General features: G+C 39.6%; 1 protein-coding gene across 1 annotated transcript; it reads left to right on the top strand.

Moving 5' to 3' along the window:
• Positions 1 to 1777: 1777 nt before the first annotated feature.
• Positions 1778 to 23113, top strand: RNF19A (ring finger protein 19A, RBR E3 ubiquitin protein ligase). The gene is made up of 9 exons (XM_010006452.1): positions 1778 to 2394; positions 9121 to 9329; positions 11278 to 11422; positions 11999 to 12161; positions 17339 to 17453; positions 19478 to 19639; positions 20314 to 20527; positions 21908 to 22051; positions 22423 to 23113. Exons 1-9 carry the CDS (start codon positions 1778 to 1780, stop codon positions 23111 to 23113), a joined length of 2460 nt encoding a protein of 819 aa, XP_010004754.1.
• The last annotated feature ends 1503 nt before the right edge of the window (positions 23114 to 24616 follow it).

Here is a 24616-nt window from a genome sequence, read left to right as displayed (position 1 = left end):
TCCTCAGCTGGTCCTCATAGGACATTCCTTCCAGCCCTTTCACCAGCTTTGTTGCCCTCCTCTGGATGCATTCAAGGACCTTCACATCTTTCTGAAAGCGTGGGGTCCAGAGCTCCACACAGAGCTTAAGTTGAGGCTGCACCAATGCAGAACACAGCAGGATAATCACCTCTTGTGCCTGGCTGGTCATGCTGTGTTTGATGCCCCCAGGATGCAGTTTGTTCTCGTGGCTGCCAGGGCACATGGCTGGCTCAATTGAGCCTGCTGCCAACCAGCATCCCTGGATCCATTTCTGCAGGACTGCTCTCCAGCCACTCTCCCACTTGTGCCCCGAATTACTCTATACCAGGTGCAGAGTCCAGCATTTCGGATTTGTTAAGTTTTATCCAGTTAATCATTGTCCAATGCTCCAACCTAACTTGATCCCTCTGCAAGGCCTCCTCTCCCTCAAGAAAGCACCTCCCAGTTTGGTATCATCAGCAAACTTGCCAATGGTGCATTCAACTCCAGCATTCAGATTGTTGAGAAATATATTGAACAGAACTGTCTCTAGCACTCAACCCTGAGGGACTGGTTGTCAGTCAGATGGAGCCCCATCCACTCCAACCCTTTGAACCCTGGCCTGCAGCCAGTTCTTTACCCAGAGCACTGTGAACCTGCTCATAGCACAGTTGGATTGATCATGTCTCCAAGCAGTTCGAATATTTGCATGTTTGGGGAAAATTAGTATATTTGCTTAGAGGTTATCTGCCACTTCTTTGTAGCAGTCTCCTCTGTCAGAGGAAAATAGGAGAACACCTTTCTGTCTGTCTCTGCTTGGAGCCAGTCACTTAAACAAGGAAGACAAGGAAGTCCTTGCTGTCATCTTGTACGTTGGTAATAACTAAAGCGTGATATGTGATGGGGAATATGGTTTTGGGGCTTTTTAAAATAAAAATCCATATTATGAAAAATTTAAATGTCATCACCTTAACTCTACTCTTTGCTTGAATTGCCATATGGAAATGGAAGGGCAAGACAGTGTTGGCTATCACTCACTCTCTGCCTCTTCTTTCCTGAAATATTCAGGTGCCCTTACATTATAAATATGCATCTGCATACTTATCTGAGAACCTTTTAGGTCTTGAGAATATCTTGAGTTGTTTAGCCACAGTGACTGAATTTCTGCTGGTAGTTGAAATAGATTCAAAGTGCAGACAGAAATCTCTAATTTTTTTAATTAGGTATATTGGCAATAGAAAATTTCCAATGCTGTAAGCCTGTTTCTAAGCCTTACAGAAGAATCTGTTAAACATTTACCTAGTTGTTGTAAGGAGTCTTGATAATGTTTACACACATGCACACAACACCACCCTTAGGGACCAAGGGAGTCAAGATGCTGTTCTCAACACTTCTTAAGTATAACACAGATATTCCTTGACCACAGGAAAATTTTAGGCTTTTTAAGATGAGAAGAATGTAATCAATAGAAAAAGCTGACATGAGTACTGGGTCAGATGGTGACGAAATGGTAATAACATGAATAACAGTTCTAGGATGTGGCCCTTGGATGAGTTCATTAGAGTGCTGTGGTCTTTCAGAACCAAATGTGATGAATATGATTCTAATTTTTTTTTTTTTATCTCTCTTTCTAATGTAGGGAATTCCTGTGAAGAATTTGCTGGAAGTGGATATGTGTGAATTTTCTGCATGAAGAGTCTCAAACTGGGTTGCATAATAATATGTCTGTATCCTCTGGCTGCATTATTTTGATCCTGAAGAATGATTAGGGTTGTATATGAAATTTAACCCGTTTCTGGTGAGTGACCTAGACATGAGTTTACATCGGCAAATGGGCTCTGATCGGGACCTCCAGTCTTCTGCTTCCTCTGTGAGCTTGCCATCAGTTAAAAAGGCACCAAAGAAAAGAAGAATTTCATTGGGCTCTCTGTTTCGGAGAAAAAAAGACACAAAACGCAAATCTAGGGATTTAAATGGAGGTGTTGATGGAATTGCAAGTATTGAAAGTATTCATTCAGAAATGTGTACAGACAAGAACTCTGTTTTCTCCACATGTACCTCTTCTGATAACGGAACAACCTCTAGCGGCAAACCAGGTGGAGACTTCATGGAATGCCCCTTGTGCCTTTTGCGGCACTCTAAGGACAGGTTCCCGGAGATAATGACTTGTCATCATAGATCTTGTGTGGATTGCTTGCGTCAGTATCTCCGGATAGAAATCTCTGAGAGCAGAGTTAATATTAGCTGTCCAGAATGCTCAGAACGATTTAATCCTCATGATATTCGCTTGATATTAAACGATGACATCTTGATGGAAAAATATGAAGAGTTTATGCTTAGGCGGTGGCTTGTTGCGGATCCTGATTGTAGGTGGTGCCCAGCTCCGGACTGTGGGTATGTATCTTTTTCTCAATATCTGCAAAGTAGTTAACCGCGTAAATAGATACAGCATTATGCTTTTTGAAAAGTCAGTTGTTCTTCTTCAGCATTTAGTTATGTGTTATGTGCGTAAGTATCAGGCAGAATTATCTTTAAAAAAAACCAAAATAAATTAAAACCAAATCAACAAAAAAAAGCCCAACCTACCTTCTGAAGTAAAGCCCTTCCTTGAGTAGGACTTTTTTTTTTTTCCTTAACAGAGGAAATTTGAACAATTTCATGGAACTTTTTGGTAGGTGGTCGCTATGTATCTACAGCAGGCAAAAAGAAATTTAGGTGTGCTGTCAAGACAACAGTGCAACACCCAAACTAAAGGCAGTTGATAAATTGGTGACTACAAATTTAACGTAGTCCATTTGTTAAGTTACACTAGGTATTTTATTTTCTTTAGCTGTGAAAAATGATGGAAGTTTTCTTTCAATAAACAGGCCTCTCTAGCTTCAGATATCTTCCATCTTATGGTTGGTTGAGGCACCACTTGTTGCCTGTCAACAGGATTCTGATGTAAGATAATAATCAGCTTGTTCCTGCTTATTATCTGAGGAACGTAACGTTTTAACATTGCTTTAATACTTAGAGTTCTGAAACCAATTTGAATTGTGACATGAGTAGGCTGAATACTACTGAACAGTTCATCACGCTTTTCCGCTGTTGGTCTCTCATAATGCCATTTTTCAGCAAGCTGCTTTTTTAGAGATTGTTTGCATTATCACACTGTCTGAAGATTACAGCCCTGGCTACAATCCATATGTGCAGTGTACACTAGAAACTCGTAGGAGGTGACATCTCTGTTTCAAAGCCTTACAGATGAGCCTTAAATAGAAGGGAAAAGGAAGCATTTTGGAAGAGAACAAAATAAGACTGGCTGTTAGGTAGATTAAATGTTTCAATACTAATGTCCAGGTACTTGATATTTTAGAGGCTTTTAAATTTAAATGTTTCATTAAGACGCATATTTGAAATACAATTTTGCTTTCATACTTTAAATGAAATAAAATTTGCTAATGTGGGTCAAAAGTAGAGACTGGAAAGACTGTAGCTTCTCAGGTCCTCTGCTCCAAAGTGGATGGCATTCCTGTGGTGTAGTTGGAGCAGAAAAGGAAAAATTATGTGAGAGATGATTGGTTGCATAAGCTTGTAATAAAGTCTTGAGGACAAAACCAGTACAGCTTGCTCTTAATATTTTGGTAACTGCAAAAGAAAACAAGCACTAGAAGGCATTATGTGATAGGCAGAAGAATGCTTTGCTCATGGTGTTCTGGACAAACTGTTGTTACTTGAGATGAGGGGAAGTGTACAAGAACTATGAAACCATAGTTCAGTGATTCAGATAGTCTGCTTACTGAAGTACTAAAACAGTACGGTGGATTTGTTTAATGAAGACTTCTCACCTTGCTTATTTTTTGCACCTCAGTTCTCTCATCTGTTTAAAAAAAAATTAAATATCCTAAGTATCTTGAAATTATTAGAAACTGTAATGGTATTTTTTATGGATAATACCATTATAAAATGAAAAGTTGGGTCTTCAGACCAAAGTTAAAAGTTCTGTTCCATCTTGTTGGACCATGGTAATGTATTAGTTAGTATAAAGCAAATATTGAAATAATTGCTCCAGAACTGCTTACTACATACTGTGGAAAACACAGTATATTGCCAGGCAGCTGAACTGTGCCAATGTTTTTTTTTGTGTGAGTGGAACGAACTAGTACTATATGTATGACCTTAACTGTACCTTGGATAACACAACTTTTTCCTAATACATTTCATGTGGAAATTACATTTGCAGGAATAGATATGTTCTGTGTTTATTGCAAAAATAGTATGTCCTCGATATTGATTTAAAATCGTGGGAAGTTGGTTACTTGGATACCTCTCAACAAGCTCATTTTCTATGGTTGTTACCCTACAGAAACAAGAGCTCTAGTGGTCATGTTTTATCTTTTCTGTGATTCTCCTGCTTGCTTTTGAAACATTTAGCACTTGGACAGAGGGGATTGAGCTTTCACCACAAATAAATCTAAGAAGTTTTGGGAGAAAACCATAATACTTAAACAAAATACATAATCAATAATGCCTTCAACAAGCAAAATACCTTCATGTGAATCCTACTGTTACCTTTTTTAATTTGGTCTTCCAGGCAGAAGGAAGATGGAGGAATTAATTGTACAGGTGGGAGGTTTAGAGAAGCAAGCACTATTCAGACTTTCAAGGAGCAGCCTGTGCTAACAAACATTGCTTAATCAGCAGCTTTAACAATTTTGTGGTATAACAGGAGCCACAGTTTTGAATTGCTTTGGCAACTGTAATCAACTTATGCAATCCAATTAAAATTGAGGGCTTTTTATTTTTTAATAAGGTTTTCATAGAATCTTGAAATGGCTTGAGTTGGAAGGGACCTTAAAGATCATCTAGTTCCAATCCCCCTGCCTGGGCAGGGACACTTCCCACTAGATCAGGTTGCTCAGGGCCCCATCCAGCCTGGGCTTGAACACTTCCAAGGATGGGGCTTCCGCAGCTTCCGTGGTCAGCCTGTTCCAGTGTCTCACCACCCTCACACTAAAGAATTTCCTCCTAATGCCTACCTTAAATCTCCCCTCTTCCAGGTTTGATCCATTACCCCTTGTCCTTTTACTACAAGCTCTTGTAAAAAGTCCCTCCCCAGCTTTCCTGTAGGTCCACTTCAAGCATTTGGAAAACCACTACAGGGTCTCCCTGGAGCCCTCTCTTCTCCAGGCTGAGCAGCCCCAACTCTCTCAGCCTGAGCTTGTAGGAGGGGTGCTCCAGCCCTCTGATAATTTTCATGGCTCTTCCTTGGACTTGCTGTAAGAGCTCCATGTCCTTCTTATGTTGGGGTCTCCAGAACTGGACACAGCACTCCAGGTGGGATCTCATGAGAGCAGAGTAAAGGGAGAATCACCTCCCATGACCTGCTTGCTGCACTTCTTTTGATGCAGCCCAGGACATAGTTGGCTTTCTGGGCTGCAAGTGCACATTGACAGCTCATGTGGAGGGAGCTTCTTGTCTACCATCACCGCCAAATCCTTCTCCTCTGAACTGTTTTCAATCCATTCTCCACCCAGCTTGTATTTGTGCTTGGGATTGCCCCAGCCTGGGTGCAAGACCTTGCACTTGGCTTGGTTGAACTTCATGCAGTTTGCATGAGCCCACTTTTCAAGCCTATCATGGTCCCTCTGGCTGACCTGCCTCCCCTCCAGTGTGTCGACCTCACCACACGCTTTGGTGTCATTGGCAAATTGAGGGTGCACTCAATGCCACTGTCCATGTCGCTGACAAAGATGTTAAACAGCACCAGTCCAAGTACTGACCCTTGGGGGATGCCTCTTGTCACAGGTCTCCATCTGGACACCATTCTTTGAGTGTGATCATCCAGCCAGTTCCTTACCATTCATCAGATCTGTACTGTTCCAGTTTGGATGCCAGGGTGTTGTGTGGGACAGTGTCAAAAGCTTTGTACAGGTCCAGGTCGATGATGTCAGTTGTTCTTCCTTTTCCACTGAGGCCGTGACCCTCTTCATTGGGACACAAAGTTCCTGGGCATGGAGAAAGTGATCCTTGAATATGGACCAGCTTTCCTGGGCTCCCCTTTCCTTCAGGGCTTTGTCCTTCAGTACCCTACCAAGCAGATCCTTGAAGAGACCTAAATCTGCTCTCTTGAAGTTGAGGGTAGTGAGCTTGCTTTGCTCCTTCCTTGCTGCTTTAAGGATCTTGAATTTGACCATGTTATGGTTGCTGCAGCCTAGTCTCCCATTTTAAGTCTTACATTATCAACCAGCCCATGTCTTCTGGTGAGAACAAGGTCCAGCTAAGCACATTCACTTGTTAGTTCCTCTGCCATTTGGAGGAGAAAGTTGTCATCAGTGCACTCCAGGGACTTCCTAGATTGCTGGTGCTTTGCTGTGTTGTCCCTCCAGCAGGTATCTGGGTGGTTGAAATCCCCCATGAGGATCAGGGCCTGTGAGTGCAAGGCTGCTTCCATCTGCCTGTAGAAGGAGCATCATCCACTCAGCCATCCTGGTCTGGTGTCCTGTAGCAGACCCCCCCACTATGACATCTCCTGCTCCTGTCTTCACTTTAGCCCTGACCCATAAGGCTACAGTTGACTCCTCTGTCCCAGGGTGGAGCTCCATAGACTCCAGCTGGGCATTGATGTAGAAGGCAACACCACCTCGCTTTCTGCTCTGCCTGTCCTTCCTAAAGAGCTTATATCCAACCATCCCCACACTCCAGTTGTAGGAGTCATCCTACCAGGACTCAGTGGTACCACTTACATCATAGCCCTGCAGGCATGCACACATCTGCAGTTCCTCCTGCTTACTACCCGTGCTCCATGTATTCTGAATGCGTGAGGTTCATGATGGGAGCTGACCTGATTTTAGCATGGGTCAAATATTTCATTAAGCAGCTGGATGGAATGTAGTTACTAAATGAGTGCTTAAACCCAAAGTAGAAGAGGTACAATAATTTCAGAGATTAGCATTATTTCCTAAAGTGGTCTTTAAAATTTGAAATACTGTAATACATAGGCAGTAAGTGCAGAGTAGAATGTTCTGGTAGGAAAAATTCACTGCAAATAGGTGAAAAACCTGAGTGGATAATGCGTGTCCATGCTGCTATTCTTAGCACTGATGAAACATCCCATGTAATATTCTTTCAGGGATTGGATATCACAGCAAAAAGCAGATTGGATTAAAGTGTACAAATGCTTCACACCTCTTTTCTTCCCACTGCACATCCTTTTTTAAATTAATTGCTCTTTGCCTCTGGTTTTTATTTTAAGTGTTACTACTTTGACTTTGGTGGTATGTCCCTTCTCTCACCCTAACAAGAACTTCTGGTTTTCACATGGCCTGGAAAATGAACGTAAAATGCTGAAATTAAATCTATAATTTTGTACATTTTGAACTGAGAATTGCTCTGGTCTAAAAAGTTACTTTTTAAAGGTACACATCAATCCCAGATGGGGAGTGCTTTCAGGAATGTGCCCGTTCATTATTAGCAGTGGCAGGCAGGACATAAATTAATACTTCATCCCATGGCCTACACTTCAGATTCTTTGTTATAACATGAGAGAGTTTTGGATTTATGCCTGTATGTAGAAGAAGTGTTTGGATCAGAGTCTCTTTGTGTACATGCAAAGCAATTACCTCTTCAGTTGCTTTAAGTGGGGAAAATGGAGCTGATTAACTTGAACATGTAGAAGAGTCTAGCAATTCTTGAAATGGATTTTTACCAGGAAAGTAAGAAACATTTGAAAACCGACAAGTATATATATCTCCTTTACTTGTAACTGCATAACTTTTAAATTAAAAGTCAAAAACTCTTACTTGTTTGCAGAACTTCTTGAGAGGGGAAACTCAAACATACTGTTTCAAAACATTAATGAAAGGGATGGGATTTGCATTAACTTTACAGAGCTTCAGATCTAGCTACTCTAAAATGAAAATACCTAGATTTTCAGGTAGATATGTGAGTGGGAATAATTTTTTAGTTATCATTACTTATAAAGTACCTTCATTTGAACAGCCATAAATTTAAGCCCTGCTGCATTTATAAATTTATTGAAATCTTTTCAGGGGGCCCATTAATGTGACTAAAACTATAGATCTGTTTTAAGTGTTCATACTGGTGGACCTAGTATTGTTTTCTATTTAAAGAAAGGTGTTGCTTAAAGTCATTGAAAAAGTTAAAATGGGTAGGAATTAGGGTGCATGTGTATATATATATTTAGTATTAATATGAACTAAAATATACATTGTCTGTATTTTTTCATGTGAACTTTAAAATGCTAACCTGATGGAGGAATTGATTTGTGGCAACAACTCTGCCACTGTACAGAATCGTTCATGTAGTGTCTGATTACAAAAGAATGTAACGTATGTTTTGAGTCTCAATGTTTTTGGAGACTTTTGCTATATAATATTGTCAGAGTAAAGGTGACAGCGAGGTCCTGAACTTTTAGCAATTTCTGCATTTACAGTTTGATATGTATTTAAAAAATCCTCAAAAATGAAATTATCTTAAATCCTTATTTGTAAAACACTTGTGTTGTTGTTTTGACATTTTAAAATAGAAAGAGTAAACGAATGCCTGTTTAAAGTAGCTAGTGGTATTAATGCTAAAAGGCAACCAGTAAAGTAACAAAATGTCATCAGTAACAAGTCAGATGTCTTTACAGTAAGAGATTATGCTGCACATCACTTAGCAGGGATTCTCCCAGGTTATAGAAAGGGTCAAACATGGACATGCCTGTGGTCACTGGGACGCTTTTGAAACTGAATTTTTGTAGTTGTTTAAATACCTTGTTTTAGTTGCTTAAATACCTTGTTTTAGTTTTACCTGTCCCACTCTTTTGACTGGTTGCTTTGTGACTGCAAACCCTACAGTACTGCATTCAGCCTTAAATGCAGTATATTTCAGTGCTGCATTCGTGGGGGGAGGGCAAAGTGTTGCACAGATTGTAGTATTTCTGTACAGTCTTAGTCTAATGCAATAGTGATAGAATTATGGAAGGAAGTGGTAAGGAACCTGTGCTGACAACCTCATGTGAGGTCCTGATGTCCACTGCCTTTGTACCTGCTTCAGCTGCTCTGTCATCTTCGGTCTATGGACAGAACTGCTTTTATTAACAAAATTCTCTCTTTCCCCTCTTCATTGTTCAAGATATGCTGTGATTGCTTTTGGATGTGCCAGCTGTCCCAAACTTACGTGTGGACGGGAAGGCTGTGGAACTGAGTTTTGCTACCACTGTAAGCAGATTTGGCATCCCAACCAGACCTGCGATGCTGCTCGCCAGGAGAGAGCTCAGAGCCTTCGCCTAAGAACAATTCGTTCTTCATCTATTAGTTACAGCCAGGAATCTGGAGCAGCAGGTATTTGTGATTAGGATGCTGTGTCTGTAAAATACCTTTTTAGTACATTTGCACAATTAACTCTGAAAAGGAAAGAACTGAATAGTAGCATGGTAGATGCTAGCTGCTTTGTGTTTCAGAAACGTAAAATATACAATTTAAAGTTTGAATTAAAATTTTAAATATTGTAATTTGAAGTAGTCTGTGATCAGAGCATGTGACTTCAATCTTAGAGGCTTGTAAGCATTTTGAATTCTTATTTTGTAGCTGAAAAATGTGAAGTCAAAGGGAATTGCTGCAAAGCATTCTGTTTGGCATGCTGTCTTCGTTAGTTATATCACTTACACACTGGAAACACTTATTTTCTCCACTGTAGGTGAAGTTTCACAGGGCTGCTAATAATAAAATTAAGGGGCTGTTAAAAATAAAGCTCAAAACCCACTGATTTTCTGCTTTTAACTATTAGTCTGATACCAGTTCTGACATTTGACATCTATATTATTACTAATTTCTGTTTTTAAATAAAATGCTCATCTGTCTTCTCTACCAAAAAGCAAACAGTTCCATCTCTTAAAATTTGGCTTGTTTGTAACCCCTGAAAAAAAAAGACGGTAAACTGTTCAGACTAGTATTATGCACAGCAAGAGTCCAGTTTGCTGTTGATGAGAGTTGGCTCTGAACTGATCTGTTTGGCAGCTTTTGTGTCTGCCTGACCTAACAAGGTACATGTATGGGGGACTCTCGCTTTAACCTTGAATGTAGTTAGAGCTGTTATTCTCCAATCCAGCCCTAGATTTGGGAGTTTCTAATTTGTTGTCTGTCTTGGCTTTTTTTAACAAGGCATCTTGCCTTAAAAATTGACATCTTGCTCTAGTTTTCAAATATATTTTAAAATAAACTAAAGAAATTAGCACGCCAGCATCTTCCCTTTCCCTCTCAGTCCCAGCATGAACAGCGGTAGCTCTGCCATACCTGTGCTGTAAGGACTTGCATAGGTTAGTTAGTGCTCTTTTGGTTGTACATCTGTTTCCATCTGGAATTAGCTAGTCTTGTCAGCTGCTCACAGTCTCTGTGCACTGGAGTTGGTACAGGTAGTGTTTTCTGCTGCTTCTGCACCTCCTTGGATATTCTTTATCCTAAGTATAACTCCTCTTTCCATTTGTCCTACCTAGTAACACAGGGACAGTAAACTTGGACTTCTACACTAGGAGCTGCAAGCTATTTCATCTGCTGTGAGTAAATAGCTTGTCCCAAAGGGCAGAGGCCAGCCAGTAATGTGAAGGAACAAAGATCACAACTGTGTGGTTGTGTCAGTATGCATGTATTTCACTGTTGCTCAGTGACCCTTTGTTAATGACAGAGCTAGTCAATTAACCACATTTTTCAGTATTTGACATGGAAACAAGGACACCCTCCACAATTTTCTTCTCGCTACAGTATTTTTTTTCTACAGAGTAAGTAGTAAGTAGGGCTGTGAAAAAGACTCGCATATTGGTGATACCAAAGAAATGCACTTAATGTGGAATGGGAGGTGTATTTAAAATAAGAGGAAATAACAACAGAGTGGAGACTGAATATTCAAGTAAAAAATTCATAACAGCATGAAATGTAGAAGAGGATTATATTTAAAGACACTGTATTATCAGTCATGTATAAATATGCATATTTAATGTCTTACTCTAATACATATTGCATTAGAAAATCCTTGGACAGAGCGTATGCATTAACTGTTCAGTTGCTTGAATGTGATCTAAATATGCCTTGCTTTCATTAGTTTTACTTGCTCCAGGGTTTACAAATACAAATTACTATCAAGGCATTGCCAAGTCAAGATTTGTAAAGCAAAACTGTAATAAACTTCCATTTTTCAGGTAATGGTTCGGTTGGCTTTCTCAAACATACATCTGTATTTTTATTAAATCTGTTTCTCTAAAGAACTGATATGATCTTAATATTCATTTTTAAACAGCTGACGACATAAAGCCATGCCCACGCTGTGCTGCTTATATAATAAAAATGAATGATGGAAGCTGCAATCATATGACTTGTGCTGTTTGTGGCTGTGAATTCTGTTGGCTGTGTATGAAAGAGATCTCAGATTTACATTATTTAAGGTACATTTAAGAACAAAAAAATCTGCATGGTTGTTAATGTTTTCTAAAGTATATAGAAATAGACTAATGGGCACTGTAAGTTTAGCTTTCTTCCTGTTGGGGTAGATACTCACAGTTGAAGTATCCATATCTGAGAATTAAGTTACTTTCAATGCATGCATTTAAATTAGTGCTTTCTTGGTTTTTTAAAAAATATTTTTCTAAGTTTGATGTGTGCAATGTGTACTTAGTACAACAAATGAAGTATTTTAGATGAACATACCCGCTAAATACTGCTAAATACTGCTGTATTGTCTTGGTAGTAAGAGATACAAAAACTGTGAATAATCAGTAAGGTGTAAGTTACCTGTGAACCACAGATTGGCATGTGGTGATATGTGGTATGCTTCTCTTTATGTTGCAAAATATAATGTAAAGACAAAAGAATAGAAGTGTGAAGAAGTTACAACTGATGATTTGGTACATATACCATCTGTAGCTTGAACCTAAGAACAAGAATTTTGTGACAAGAGAACAGTTTAGGACTGTGTAGTTGATATATGTACAATTTCTTCACAATTTTCTTCTTTCTATTAGCCCATCAGGTTGCACCTTCTGGGGAAAGAAACCGTGGAGCCGTAAGAAGAAAATACTGTGGCAACTAGGGACACTTGTTGGAGCTCCTGTAGGAATTGCCTTAATAGCTGGCATTGCTATTCCTGCTATGATCATTGGAATTCCTGTGTATGTGGGACGTAAGGTAAAACATGCTACAACTCCTAACATGTTTTGGGTTTTACCTTCTCTATTGCATGATTTGGGTGATACTAGTTATCTTCATCAACCTTAAAAAAACCAACAAAGACAAAACCCAAAAATGAAAAACAAAAACAAACCCAAAAAATGAAAACAAAAATAACCCCCCCCCCCAAAAAAAAAAAAAAATTAATAAAAAAAAATAATCAAACAACTCCCAAGAACCCCAAACAAACCCACTGGATTGTTTAAGGGTATTTGTTTCAGTTAAACAGGAAGGAAAAGCAGTGCTTTTAAGAATGTAGTTCCTCTTAAAACAGGCAGAGTGGTACACTGATTAATTTCCAATTTCTGCATCTTGCCAAGGGAGTTCTTGCATGCTTTTTCAAAATTGTGCTGTTTTTAACCTCTAGTTTCCCTTGTGGACCTTAGAATTAAACAATATTTTTAGGGGAGAAGGAATCATAGAATTATAGAATGGTTTAGGTTGGAAGGGACCTTAAAGATCATCTAGTTCCACCCCCCATACATGGGCCACTGACCAGGTTGCTCAGAGCCCCATCCAACCTGGCCTTGCTACTTCCAGGGATGGGGCATCCGTCGCCTCCTTGGGCAGCCTCTTCCAGTGTGTCACCACCCTCACACTAAAGAATTTCTTCCTAATTTCTAATTTAAATCTACCCTCTTCCAGTTTAAAGTCATTCCCCCTTGTCCTGTCACCACATGCACTTGTAAAAAGTCCCTCCCCAGCTTTCCTGTAGCCCCTTCAGGCACTGGAAGGCTGTTGCAAGGTCTCCCTGGAGCCTTCTCCTCCCCAGGCTGAACAGCTCAAACTCTCTCAGCCTGTTTTCATAGGAGAGGTGCTCTAGCCCTCTGATCATCTTTGTGGCCCTCCTCAGGAATCACTGCAACAGCTCCATGTCCTTCCTGTGTTGAGGGCTCCAGAACTGGACACAGTACTCCAGATGGGGTCTCACCAGCACTAAGTAGATAAGGATAATCAATCCCCTTTACCTGCTCTCCACACATCTTTTGATGCAGCCCGAGATACAGTTGGCTTTCTGGGCTGCAAGCACACATTGCTGGCTCATGCTGAACTTCTCATCAACCGACACCCCCAAAGCCACCTTCTCAGGGCTGTTCTCAAGCTGTTTTCCACCCAACCTATGTTTCTGCTTGGAAGGCTAGGACAGCCTTATTATTTGTCTTAAAAGCAGGCATTGAGATTTCTTCTGAAAAATAATATAGCTTTTACTATAAATTGCAAGGAAAATAAAACATAACTACTCCTCCTATTTGTAATTTAGAATAAAGTAGTAGGTTACCCAGATGTCCTGGAAGTGGTCTTTCTGAAATGATGACTTGGTTCATGCTAAGAATTTGTTTATATGTCCTGGATGGCATAATCAGAAGATTCAATTTTCTGCTTTTATCAGCATGGATTCTCACAGTGACTGGCAGAGTCACATAATTGTACATGTATTGGAGGGAAGAAGTGTTTTTCTCTCACATGAGCTATTGCTACTAGACAAATAGTCCAGGAATGCAGCTTTTCTTCTGTATTATTTTTTTCATATTTTTCTTTCAAACACGTACTCCTACCTTATGCTACAGTTAGTTTTGAACCTTCTACTATATTTTGTCTTAGTCCTATAGAGTCATTGGAACCTGAAGGTAGCTGTTGCCTCCTTCAAATTACTATTGCATATTCTGCTTGTCTCATTAGGTTTTTGGGATAGGTCCCCATCACTGAGCACCTTTCATGTATTTGTGCAGCCTGGTCTGGTGTGAGGTGTCCCTGCTCACAGTGGGGAGGTTTGAACCTGATGATCTTTAAGGTCCTTTCCAACCTGAACCAGTCTGTGATTAAAAAAATGGTTAAGTCTCAAAGTTTGAGAAGGAAGCCTCATGAGAATTTCCATTGTACCCTACTGCTTAATGGTCATTTTTCTGTGACTTCAGTCATGTCTTTACACTTTTCTTCAAAATGGAGATCCCACAGACTCTCCAAACCTAATTTTCTTACTAAAACTGATTTTTCCTACACAAAATTCTTACTACCCTATTTTCAGCTGACATAAAAAATCTTTTTGCTTTGCAATATTCCATTACATATTTGATTACTTTTAAGTCCACTTTCATTCTTATCTCTTAAGTAAACCTGGCACTTCAGTTTTCTTGACTCTGATTCTCATCTCCTCAATTTCTTTCAAGTTGTTTGTAGTGCCTTCATCATTGTCCAGTTTGAATGCAGCAGTGAAGCTGAAGCATTACTACTCCTAAGTTAAATGAAAGGATGATCCAGTGCATGTAACTGCCAGTTATCTATTTCTCAAAAAAATGCTGTTTTCATTTTGTGTTCTCTAAAATACATGCCCTTCCCCACAGTACTAGTAATTTAGGCAGTTCATCTCTTCTGTAAAACTGGTCTTGAACTCTTTACTGTTGAGCTGCATCTTAGTCATTTGAGGCCATTTTTTCAACTTCTCAAGACTTGTACGAGTTCTGGCATTCTTGCAACATTGCCATGTTGTTTTGGCCTGAACTTCTTCCATCTCTCAGGTTAATGAACATGTTGAATACTCTTGGGTCCAAGACATAGCTCTTAGAAAAAGTACAGGGTGAAGAGTTTCAGTTGGAGAGTAAAAAAAGCTGATGACTGCTCAGATGTTTCTGTCAGTTTTACATGAAGCTAATAGTTGATTTCTCTAGTGCTTTTTTCAATCTGGACCATTACACACTGTTAGTGTCTCCTACAAGAAAATGTCAAATTTTGTTCAAGTCAGTGCATGACATCTGTTTGTCCCCATCCTCAAGGCTAGTTGTCACAGAAGAAAATTAAATCTACATGATTTCTACTTGGAAAAAACCCCACACAGAGTAGCCTTTATTTCCTGCATTTCCTTTGGTGTCTGCAAGTTTCCAGTTTGCAGGAAATTAAAGTTCAGTTCACTGTTCTTTAATTGCCCAGCCTCTGGTTATACACCTTTTTAAAGATTATAATTGCATTTTAATTTTTTTCCAGTTTTCCTGATTTTTTTTCTTTTTCAGACATCTTCTGTAACAATTTCAGAAACTCTTACTAGTGGCTGTGAAATTGGGCCTGCTGAGATTTTTCAAACAATTTCATGTAATTGTACTCTAACCTGTTCTTTTCCTACAGGTATTACTCCTTTGTCACCAGTCATCTGGCTCATGGTTGATCTTTAGTGACAAGTGAAGGGAAAAAAAAGAACAAGCCTCCAGTTTCATCTGCTGACTTTCTTTCCTTTTTTGTTAAGTAGCAATTCGATCAATTTTGGTCTTCCTCTTGCTAGCAGCATAGTTGCAGAATCATTTCTTGTTGACTTTTATGTCCCTTGCTTTTTGTCTCCTCTATTTTAACCTTTCTTATTTTGTCCTGACGCTCTCATGCTGTTCCTTTATCCACATTCATAGTAATCTGACCTACTTTCTATCAGTAAAGGAAACGTCGTGTTCTTTTAAACATTCTGTCTGTCTTCTGTATTGGAAGAGCTTGTGCTTGTGCTTTGAATAGTTTCCCTAAGGAAGTGCTAGTCCTCTCTTTTTGTAGATGGAAGTCTTGCAACCTACCAGTTCTCTGCATTTATTGAAATCCATTTTCTTCTGGCCCAGCATTCTTATTTGGGTATTCTTTATTCTTTACTTAATATTCTGAAGTCCTTACTTAGTCATTCCTACCAATGTAACCTCCTGTCTTGATATTTTCTGTCAGTTTCTTCTCTGTATCCACTTCCTGCTGTTCCTTTTTCTTTCTTTATGATTAAGGAATCCAGTAGCCTTTATAGTTATCTTTGTTGTATGCCTTTTGTTTTGGTAGTTAAAATTGCCCACAGCAATGAAATTAAGTGCTTGAGATGATCCTACTAATTGCTTTCAGAGCCTCATGAAACCTAGTCTGCCTGTGTTTGTAGCTCTTGCACACTCAGACTGTGAGAGCTTTCATGCTCAGTTTTTTAATCCATAGGTGTGTTCCACATTCAGATGCTCCCTAGCTCTGTGTTGCTCTTTGTATAATGTACCTCAGAGCAATACAATCTCAATCTCAATGAAGTGCAGTGTCTTCTCTGCCCTTTCCTTGACTGAACAAATACAGATACTTGAAGTTTATTCCAAAATGAGAAATATCCCACCAAATCTCCAATTGAAACTCTAATTTAGGAAACACATTTGTTAAAACTTCCCACTCATTTTTGTAATCCCTTTTGCAGTAGCATATTGATAATAAAATATTTGTGATTATCTTCTTGATGCCCTTTTGTTCCTCATTAGATGCAGTGAGGATTAACTTAGCCTTATGACAACCATTGAGATAGTGACCTATTGTTCCTTTGTAATTATATCTCAACCAAGAATGATGACAGATGGACTGCATATCCCTGAAAAGTCATGTTCCTAGAGAGAGTAAATGAAACATACAAGAAGAGGGAAATCTCTGTAAACTGATTATTTTTTTATAATTTTTAAGGCCTTTCAGGTTCATATGGGATTTGCAGCAGATAAGTTTGGAGCAGTCACATTTCAGACTGAACTGTCAGTAAGGATTTTGCTTAGCAGATTCCTTGGGGAATAGTAGCACAGCTAAGTCTCAGGTTTGCTAAAACATTTTCTGTCTCAACAGCTTGTCATGAGAGGGTGCCAGGGCAACAGAGTTCTTGCTCTCCCCTTTCCCAGGATATGTTTGGTGAAGGATACCTTCCTTCAAGATAACTCTGCTGTGTCAACCATGGATCTAATAATCTGAAAATGTCACTCCCCATTGTTCTCAGGGGAAGGGTGACTGGGAATAAGTGATGTCAAGTTGATCTGGTGTAATTCTTTGATCCTGAAAATTGTCTACTCCTCCCAGCCATGTAATCTGGAGTAATGATTAAACAAACAAAGCTGTTCAATTACTTAGCTCTTTTAACTTAATGGTGAAAATAAACACTTAGTTGCTGGATGGGAGGACTTAAAACTTTCAGGAAGTTGCCTAAAATTAAGGAATGTACCAATTTGTTTGTCTTTAAGATAATGAATAAATTCTAACATAAAATGTGGTCTTTCTGGAAGAAAGCAGGGTACAGATTCCAAACTATTATATGTGAGTTCTCCCATTCTGGCAGCAGTGCGTTATTGATGACAATAATACTCTAAAAAAACCTTTCTTCTTTTCTTCAGATTCACAATCGATATGAAGGCAAAGACATTTCAAAGCACAAGCGAAACTTGGCTATAGCAGGTGGTGTAACCTTATCTGTAATTGTTTCTCCTGTTGTAGCTGCAGTAACTGTAGGTAAGCAAATATTACTATTTTGTGTATTGGTAGCACCTTGCAACCAGAACTTTGTAAGCACACATGAATGAATCAGCTGAGATAAGTCCTACAGTTTCTTCTTATAAGTGAAGGAACTGAGGAATCTGAGGTTCTACATTTATTGAGGCAGAATGGAGAATACAGTACTTAAGGAAATTATGCTGCATTAAAATCAAGAATTGAAAATAATTTTTATCTTGCAAATGGAAATCTCCACGTTGTCATATGTCTTTCAAAACTTAAGTATTTAAAGTTTTTTTAAGTGACTGAATAAGAAAAAAACCTTGCCACATAGCCTGTTCATATTGAGTTCATATCAAACTTTTCTCAACACAGAAGAAAAGTAGTTTCTTACACTTAACGTGACAGTAATTGATAAAGTATTTGTTATGCTTTGGGAATCAGTTTGAATTCTGTGCCATTCTTATAGAGATTGTTGAAGATGGCATTTGAGGAAAATCTAGCTGTACATTACAAAATACTTAACGTGTAATTTCAAGACCACCATAAACAAACCCTGATTTTTTTTGAAAGGAGTGAACTTGCCCAGCAGTGCTTCTGCTGCTTCTCCTTTGTTGCACCTCTGCATTGCACAGTAACTGCCGTGATAACTGATTCTCATTAAAACCCACCACTGGGTTTTAAGCTGGATCAGTTCCCTGATCCCATTCATCACACAGTTGTGGATGCAGTGTTTCCCCTTGTGCCAGAAGTTATGCTCAGAGAGGAATGAGTGGCTTTGGGAAGACAGGGCCAGTTTTAGCAAGTGATGTAATTGTCCACAAAGCTGTGGCCCTAACCTTCTTGCTAACAGTGGTGAACCACTGTGCAAATGCAGATATACTAGTCATAAAACTGTCTGGTGTCTGTCAGCATTGCATTGCTCTCATGCAGCTGTGCTGTCACATCCCTGCTGAACAAGTACTGGGACACAGAGTCCCATAGATGGATTTGCAGGTCTGCTTTACCTCATTCTTTTGAGCTGTTTCTTGTCCTTGATCAGAGGCAAAACTTGGCTTTTTAGGGAAGGAGTTGGGTTTTTATTTGGTGGAGCTTTTACTCTTGTCCCGTTGCCATTAGCACGCAGCCTCCAGTCTCGGGACATTATATGGCTTCCAAAGTAATCAACTTGAGAATATGGATTTCCTCTTTGAATGGTGAGGAATTTCTTGTGAAAGGGGCTTCTATAATGAACCTTTTAGGTTAGTCTGAGGAGCCTTTGCATTAGGTCTGTTTCTGTCCTGGCTTCTCCAGAATGTGCTAGCTTGACATTTTTCTGTACCATCAGCAAAGCCATAGAATGATGTCATGCATGTACCAAAGGAGGAACTTTTCATTGTCCCTTAGAAGAGATGGTGTGGAAGTGTGTGTATATCTATGCATGCTTTAGCCCACAGTTCTTTCAATGGTTTCCCTTACCCCTGCCACTCTTCTCCAAATAATTGTTTACTTTGAAGGAAAACTTTCATAATTAAAATTTTCAAACTGAATCAGTGTGATACAATAAATATGAAAGGTTGCACAGAAATAGAAATGGTAAGTCCTATTAAATTGATAGCAAAACCCTGCTGACTTCAATGGATGCAGTATCAAGCCTCTAATTAAATAAGTAGAGGTAGTAACATTTTTGGTTGAACAACTTTTGAAATGAATCTATTTCTGCTTCTCAGGTGAAACATTATTACAGTTCCCAATTGAGCTTACATATATGAACCTTTAAAGTATATTGATTTTGTTTGCGGAAGATGTAGTGGATATACTGGAAGTACTAATTCATCAAGCATTAAGCTCCTCTGCCTACCAATGCTGATAGAGGACATTCTGTCTGCTGAAAGCACTTTCCTGTCATTTCACCATAGTGATTTACCAATGTTCCTTGATTTTGCTCCCTCCTGACTTCTTTCAAGTGTGAAAAATTAAGTAACTGTGGAAAATGAAATAGCTTTTATGAAAGGCTCTAAAATGTAAGTCACATTTAATGAAAGACTGTATTTGCTCTGTAGGTATTGGTGTTCCTATTATGCTGGCTTACGTGTATGGAGTTGTTCCAATTTCCCTGTGCCGGAGTGGAGGCTGTGGTGTGTCAGCAGGCAATGGAAAAGGAGTCAGGATAGAATTTGATGATGAAAATGATATAAATGTGGGTGGAACAAATGCAGCTGTAGGTAAGAAAATTGTGTGTTTCATTTTCTGTAAATTTGGGGTTTGTGACTTAGATTTGATGGCCTTAGAGACAAGAGTACTTATTTGCAGAAGATGTGCTATACAGGACTGCCTCTGCTCGTGGCTGAAATACCACTCTCAGATGAGGATAGTGTCTCTCTGTTCGTGTTGTGCTATAATACAAACCTTGAAGCTTTTCTTGCCCGTTTGAATCAAAACCAGACTCAACTAAGGTCTTTTTCATAGGTAGAAGTTTTAAGCGAAAATTAATGCTTCTTTTGCAGAGGATTGGTTTGTGGAAGCTTGCTGGCTTTCATCTCTTTGTCTCTAGTAGGGGGAAGTAGATGCTGATCCTTCACTATTTCTATTACATGGCAATATCCTTTGTGGCAGGGTCTCTCTGTTTTTGTTGACTCCATGTTACCTGTCTTATCAGTGGCTAACTTCTTCTAAGTATCTAGCATTATAGCAACTTGAAGAGAGGTCTTTTTCTTTGTGGTTTGTTTTTTGTGGGTTTTTTGGGGGTTTTTTGTTTTTTTACAAAGTTATCTTTGTCACAGTATGTTTTACAAATCCTTTTTCTCAGTGTAATTTCAGGAACTATTTCCATGGTCACATTCTAGAAGCTACTAAGTTCTGCTCCCATAATTGACAAGGCTTCTTTATTTCTGTCTAGATACCACTTCAGTAGCAGAGGCACGTCATAACCCTAGCATAGGTGAGGGGAGTGTTGGAGGACTGACTGGCAGCCTGAGTGCAAGTGGCAGCCACATGGACAGAATAGGAGCCATTCGAGACAACCTCAGTGAAACTGCCAGTACCATGGCCCTGGCTGGGGCTAGCATCACAGGGAGTCTCTCAGGAAGTGCAATGGTTAACTGCTTTAACAGGTAAGAGACATTCTTTCTGCCAGGTGTATCCTGCTCTACATGTAAGCAGAAGTAATATTACTCAGGTTTTTTTGAGATACTTTTTTTTCAATTGGTTCCTGGTAAAAGGGACTGTCTCTGGGAGATAGGGACAGTTCATCCATGGCAAACTTGTCAATTTCCTGCCAGACTACAATCCTCAAAGAAGAGTCTTTGAGAGTCTTTGAGTTTTTTTCAAGTGAGGTGGAGCCTGCAATCTTGTTCTCCTTCCCAGGAGAGCAGTCTCTTCCCCAGGAGTCAGAGAGACAAATCTTCACATCTAGCACAGTTGTATTCTCTGGTGCATCTCACCCCAAAGTCAGACCTGTTGACTTGTTCAATAGTTTACAAATAATAAGCTGTTCTTTCAGAACACCTGGCTGGAGTGTGGATTCAGAATGGGCTTAGGCAGGAGGGGAGGCAGCTGGACACCTGGCATTGCTGAGGTGACAACTTCTTGTCACTTAGGTGTTCAGTACCTCCTGTCAATCAAGGCCTTACTGATTGTTGGCTGTCCCACACCCTGAAGAGAAAGGGAATGTCTGGAAAGGATTATTAACATTTAGCGTTCAGGATGGAATTTGATCTTTAAATCAGGTACTAGCACTGCTCATTTTCTTAGGTAATTTGGCAGTCCAGGCTATTTAGAACAAGGCAGGCAGGAGAGCATCAGGAATTTCCTTATGTGTTTCAGGCTGTGACTGCTGACTGAGGTGTGCCTGTCCTCCTTTTTAAAGTACTGGGGGTGGAAAACAAAACAAAAAACTACTTCCAGTTCACTGAACAAGGCATTTGGAAAAAAACTTATCATTTGATTCCTGCCTTATCTTCTCAGCCCAACTTCAGATTGCTCAGGTTTCCATTTTTCCTGTTGGGAGCTGATAACAATACAATGAAAAGCAGAGTACAGAACACGGTTCTCTGCCTGTTATTTGATTAGTGATAATTTTGCAGCTACAGAAGCAGGGGAACTGTAATGTCTTGAGCTTATGTACCCTTCTGTTTAAGATGGAAAAACAAAGTACAGGGCACTCTCTGCAAAAGAGTTGTAGCTAAGCCTGGAAGTTTTTCTTGTAAATCTTGAGGAGACAGTCTAGAACCTCTGGTTAACATACAATATTTTGCTTTGTTGGAAGGTTAATCTGGTTTTGCTTTTGGGAGGTTTGGTTTAGTTTTTAATCAGAAAATGGTCTTTTTTGACAGTATGAAGAGAGAACATGTTTCAGTAGGGTTAATATGTGTATCTGTACTGGAGTAGCTAATAAACTTTACTTACTACTGAATAGTGGAGAAACTAATTTTCAACTAGTGTGCTTTAACTGTAGCAGCAGTATAATGTATGTAACTTTCTTTCTCTCCAAGACTGGAAGTACAAGCAGACGTACAGAAAGAACGATACAGTCTGAGTGGAGAATCTGGTACAGTTAGTTTGGGAACAGTTAGTGATAATGCCAGTACCAAAGCAATGGCAGGATCCATCCTGAACTCCTACATCCCTTTGGACAGGTGAGAGAAGTGTGGTGAAAATACACAATTAATATGCCTTGGTTATTAAAGGATGTTCTAAGCATGTCTCAGCTGTTCTTTACTAATTATGCTTTGAAACTGCAAATTCTGTTACAAATTGAATTACATGTGTCTGCTTATGGGTAATTTCTAAGCATGAATGCCATCACTGGAGCTCAGTAAAGGTGTGATCTTTCAGATTTTTTTTTTCTTTGGGCCATTTCTTTGGTGGAACACGTTTTCTAAAACAAGTTACATCTCTCTAACTTCCCTCTGCTGTGTGTCTTGAAAAGCAGTAAGAGCTTGTTTTGCTGTGTTAGCTGGCTTGTCTTAGGTGACCGCTCATACTCACGGATTCCTGCTTGTTCTAGGGAAGGCAACAGTATGGAAGTGCAAGTGGATATTGAGTCCAAGCCGGCCAAATTCAGACACAACAGCGGAAGCAGCAGCGTTGATGATGGCAGCGCTGCCGGTCGCAGTAATGCCGGGTGTTCCTCGGCGTGCCTGCCAGAAAGCAAATCTAGTGCCACCAAGTGGTCCAAAGAAACAACAGCAGGAAAAAAATGCAAAGGTAAGCTGAGAAAGAAGAGCAGCATGAAGATAAACGAGACGAGAGAGGACATGGATGCTCAGCTGTTGGAACAACAAAGCACAAACTCCAGTGAATTTGACTCTCCCTCTCTTAGCGATAGTATCCCATCTGTAGCAGATTCCCACTCCAGCCATTTTTCTGAGTTTAGTTGCTCAGATATGGAAAGTATGAAAACTTCCTGTAGCCATGGTTCCAGCGACTATCATACTCGCTTTACCACAGTCAGTGTCCTCCCAGAGGTGGAAAACGATCGCTTGGAAAACTCTCCACAGCCAAGTGGAATCCCTGCTCCTGTTCCAACAGCCCCAAGCACCGATGTTCCACAGCTGAGTTACATTGCTGAGGAAAGCATTCATAATGGGTCTTCGAAAGACCTAGATTTAGGTGGTGTTGAAACACTGAAAGAAACAAACAACAACCATTCACAACATGCTGGGGAGTTAAGCACTGCTATTCAGACTGAAATATAAGCCTATAAGTGCTGCAAAAGTGTATTTACCACTAAAGAACCCTGTCTGAAAGCTGGTTGAATTACATGGAACTTCCCAAAGTTTCAGGTGACCAGCAGAAGCAAGGTTTTGATACAACTGCATTTTATATATACTTGTCTGCTAAGGCAAAATACTTCATATGGATCTTAGACCTGTGTGAAGACACATGAAGGCTTTAACCAAGTGCATTACAGCAGAACAGATGTGTCCATGTATTGTATTTTTGCCACAACTTTGCTTGAAAACATATACTTGGTGTATTTAGGTCAAAAGTGGTAAATTCTTCGTATGTTAAATGCTGAAATGAATAATATGTCCTGCACTGTTCACTTGGAAAACATGGGGTTTGGGATAAATGGGTGTTAGCTGAGCATTAGTGACTTAAAACCATTCTTGTGTGAATTCTATTTAAGGAAGCAGAGGTTTTGCAGAGACCTGTACAAACATCCTTCAACAGTGAATATTTATAACGATAATTTTGTTTCATAACTGGACACACACCGTAATGAGAATGCATGCAGAATGATCTGCATATCTTCAGATGGATGTAGCCTGTGTCAGAAGTGTTTGTGTGTACAATTTGAGCAAGGTTATGGCATTTTACATCATTTTGAAACAGAAGAAATTGGTACTTAATGTATGGTGGAATGGAGATGTCACCTGTGAAGAGCAGCGGGGTTACTTACTTATTCATGCAACCAACCATGCAGCAGATAAGGCTACTATATAGTGTATAAAAACTGTAAAAATAACAGTCCAGTGATTTATAAGCATTGTAGAAAGCAGATGCTGTCACCTTTCATTAGGGGGGAAAACAGTGCCCCATCAGTTCTTGGTGCCTTTGGAAAAGACTGGGTTTGAAGTGCCTGGTCGTTTGAGGATTTTACTGTAATGTTTTCCAGAATGTCCTCTTTGGCCACCTTGGATCACAAGAGAAAATTCTAGTGAATAAAATGACTGTGGTAGATAAATGTATAGTAATAATGAAGTGTTAGCCTACCAAAGACTCACTCAGGCTTTAGTGGACATGACATCCCTGTGCAAGACATGCGTATCTTCAGTCCCAGAATCAAAGTGCAGTGCAATGACAGCCCAAGTGTAAAGATGGGTTCCAAATATGCTGGTTTTTTTCCTTTCTTTTTGCCTATGGAAGATGTACAGCTGAACACAAACTCAAGCTGGCCAAAGCGCCTGCACTGTTAACGTGTTGGGGGTTTTTTTGCTATGTAATTAACTAAGATTAAAAAAAATTAATAAAATATTGTGAATATCAGAATAACAGTTAACAATGTTTTGTCTTGTGTTTCATGTATTGCCATTATGGTGCTACTGGAAGTTTGGTTGGATAAAAATAAAATGCCGTCAGCTGCAGTCCTCTTCCATGACTTATCCTCACCACTTTCAGTAATATGCTTATAACACTAGTGCCAGTTATGTTATTTGATAATGCTTGTTACAGTGTTTGTATATTTGCAAATCAGT

This window comes from Chaetura pelagica, unplaced genomic scaffold (assembly GCF_000747805.2).
Source record: "Chaetura pelagica isolate M959 unplaced genomic scaffold, ChaPel_1.0 scaffold76, whole genome shotgun sequence".
Lineage (NCBI taxonomy): Eukaryota > Metazoa > Chordata > Aves > Apodiformes > Apodidae > Chaetura > Chaetura pelagica.
The sequence above is the reverse complement of the archived record's forward strand: the minus strand, read 5'-3'. Positions and strand labels throughout refer to the sequence as shown.